General features: G+C 69.1%; 1 protein-coding gene across 1 annotated transcript in view; it reads right to left on the bottom strand.

Moving 5' to 3' along the window:
* The window catches only part of TRMT44 (tRNA methyltransferase 44 homolog (S. cerevisiae)), a 34,646-nt gene extending 34,553 nt beyond the window's left edge, over nt 1–93 (bottom strand). The window contains exon 1 of the mRNA XM_021717223.1: nt 2–93. Coding sequence (XP_021572898.1) covers nt 2–93 — 92 coding nt within the window. The remainder of the gene's footprint in view (nt 1) is intronic.
* Between the last annotated feature and the right edge of the window lie 273 nt (nt 94–366).

The following is a 366-nucleotide window of genomic DNA, read 5'->3' as shown; positions in this document are numbered from 1 at the left end:
CGGCCTCTCCAGCCACACGGCCAGGGCTGTCCAGAAGCCCCCCGGAAGCAGCGCTCCCGGGTCGCGCACTCGCGTCCGGCCCGCCTCCGCCATGGCCGGCCGCAGAGACCCGGCGGCGGCGGCGGCGCAGCGCGATGGCGCAGGCCGGCGGCGCGGCGCGTGACGTCACGGGGGCGGGGCGCTGGGGCCCGACTGGAAAGTGACGCGGGCGGGTCGCGTGGTCTGCCTTCGGTTTCCCTGGCCGGGTTCCGCCGTGGGGTTCTTGGCTCGGACGTTTGACCTTTGTTTTGATTTTCTGGGGAACCACCGGGGTGCTCGTGGTCTGAAATAACTCTGAAGCTGGGATATTTACGGAATATGGTAAAT

The sequence above is a fragment of the Carlito syrichta genome, unplaced genomic scaffold (assembly GCF_000164805.1).
Source record: "Carlito syrichta isolate Samal-C Ts95f unplaced genomic scaffold, Tarsius_syrichta-2.0.1 Scaffold107946, whole genome shotgun sequence".
Lineage (NCBI taxonomy): Eukaryota > Metazoa > Chordata > Mammalia > Primates > Tarsiidae > Carlito > Carlito syrichta.
This window is presented reverse-complemented; position numbering and strand designations above follow the sequence as displayed.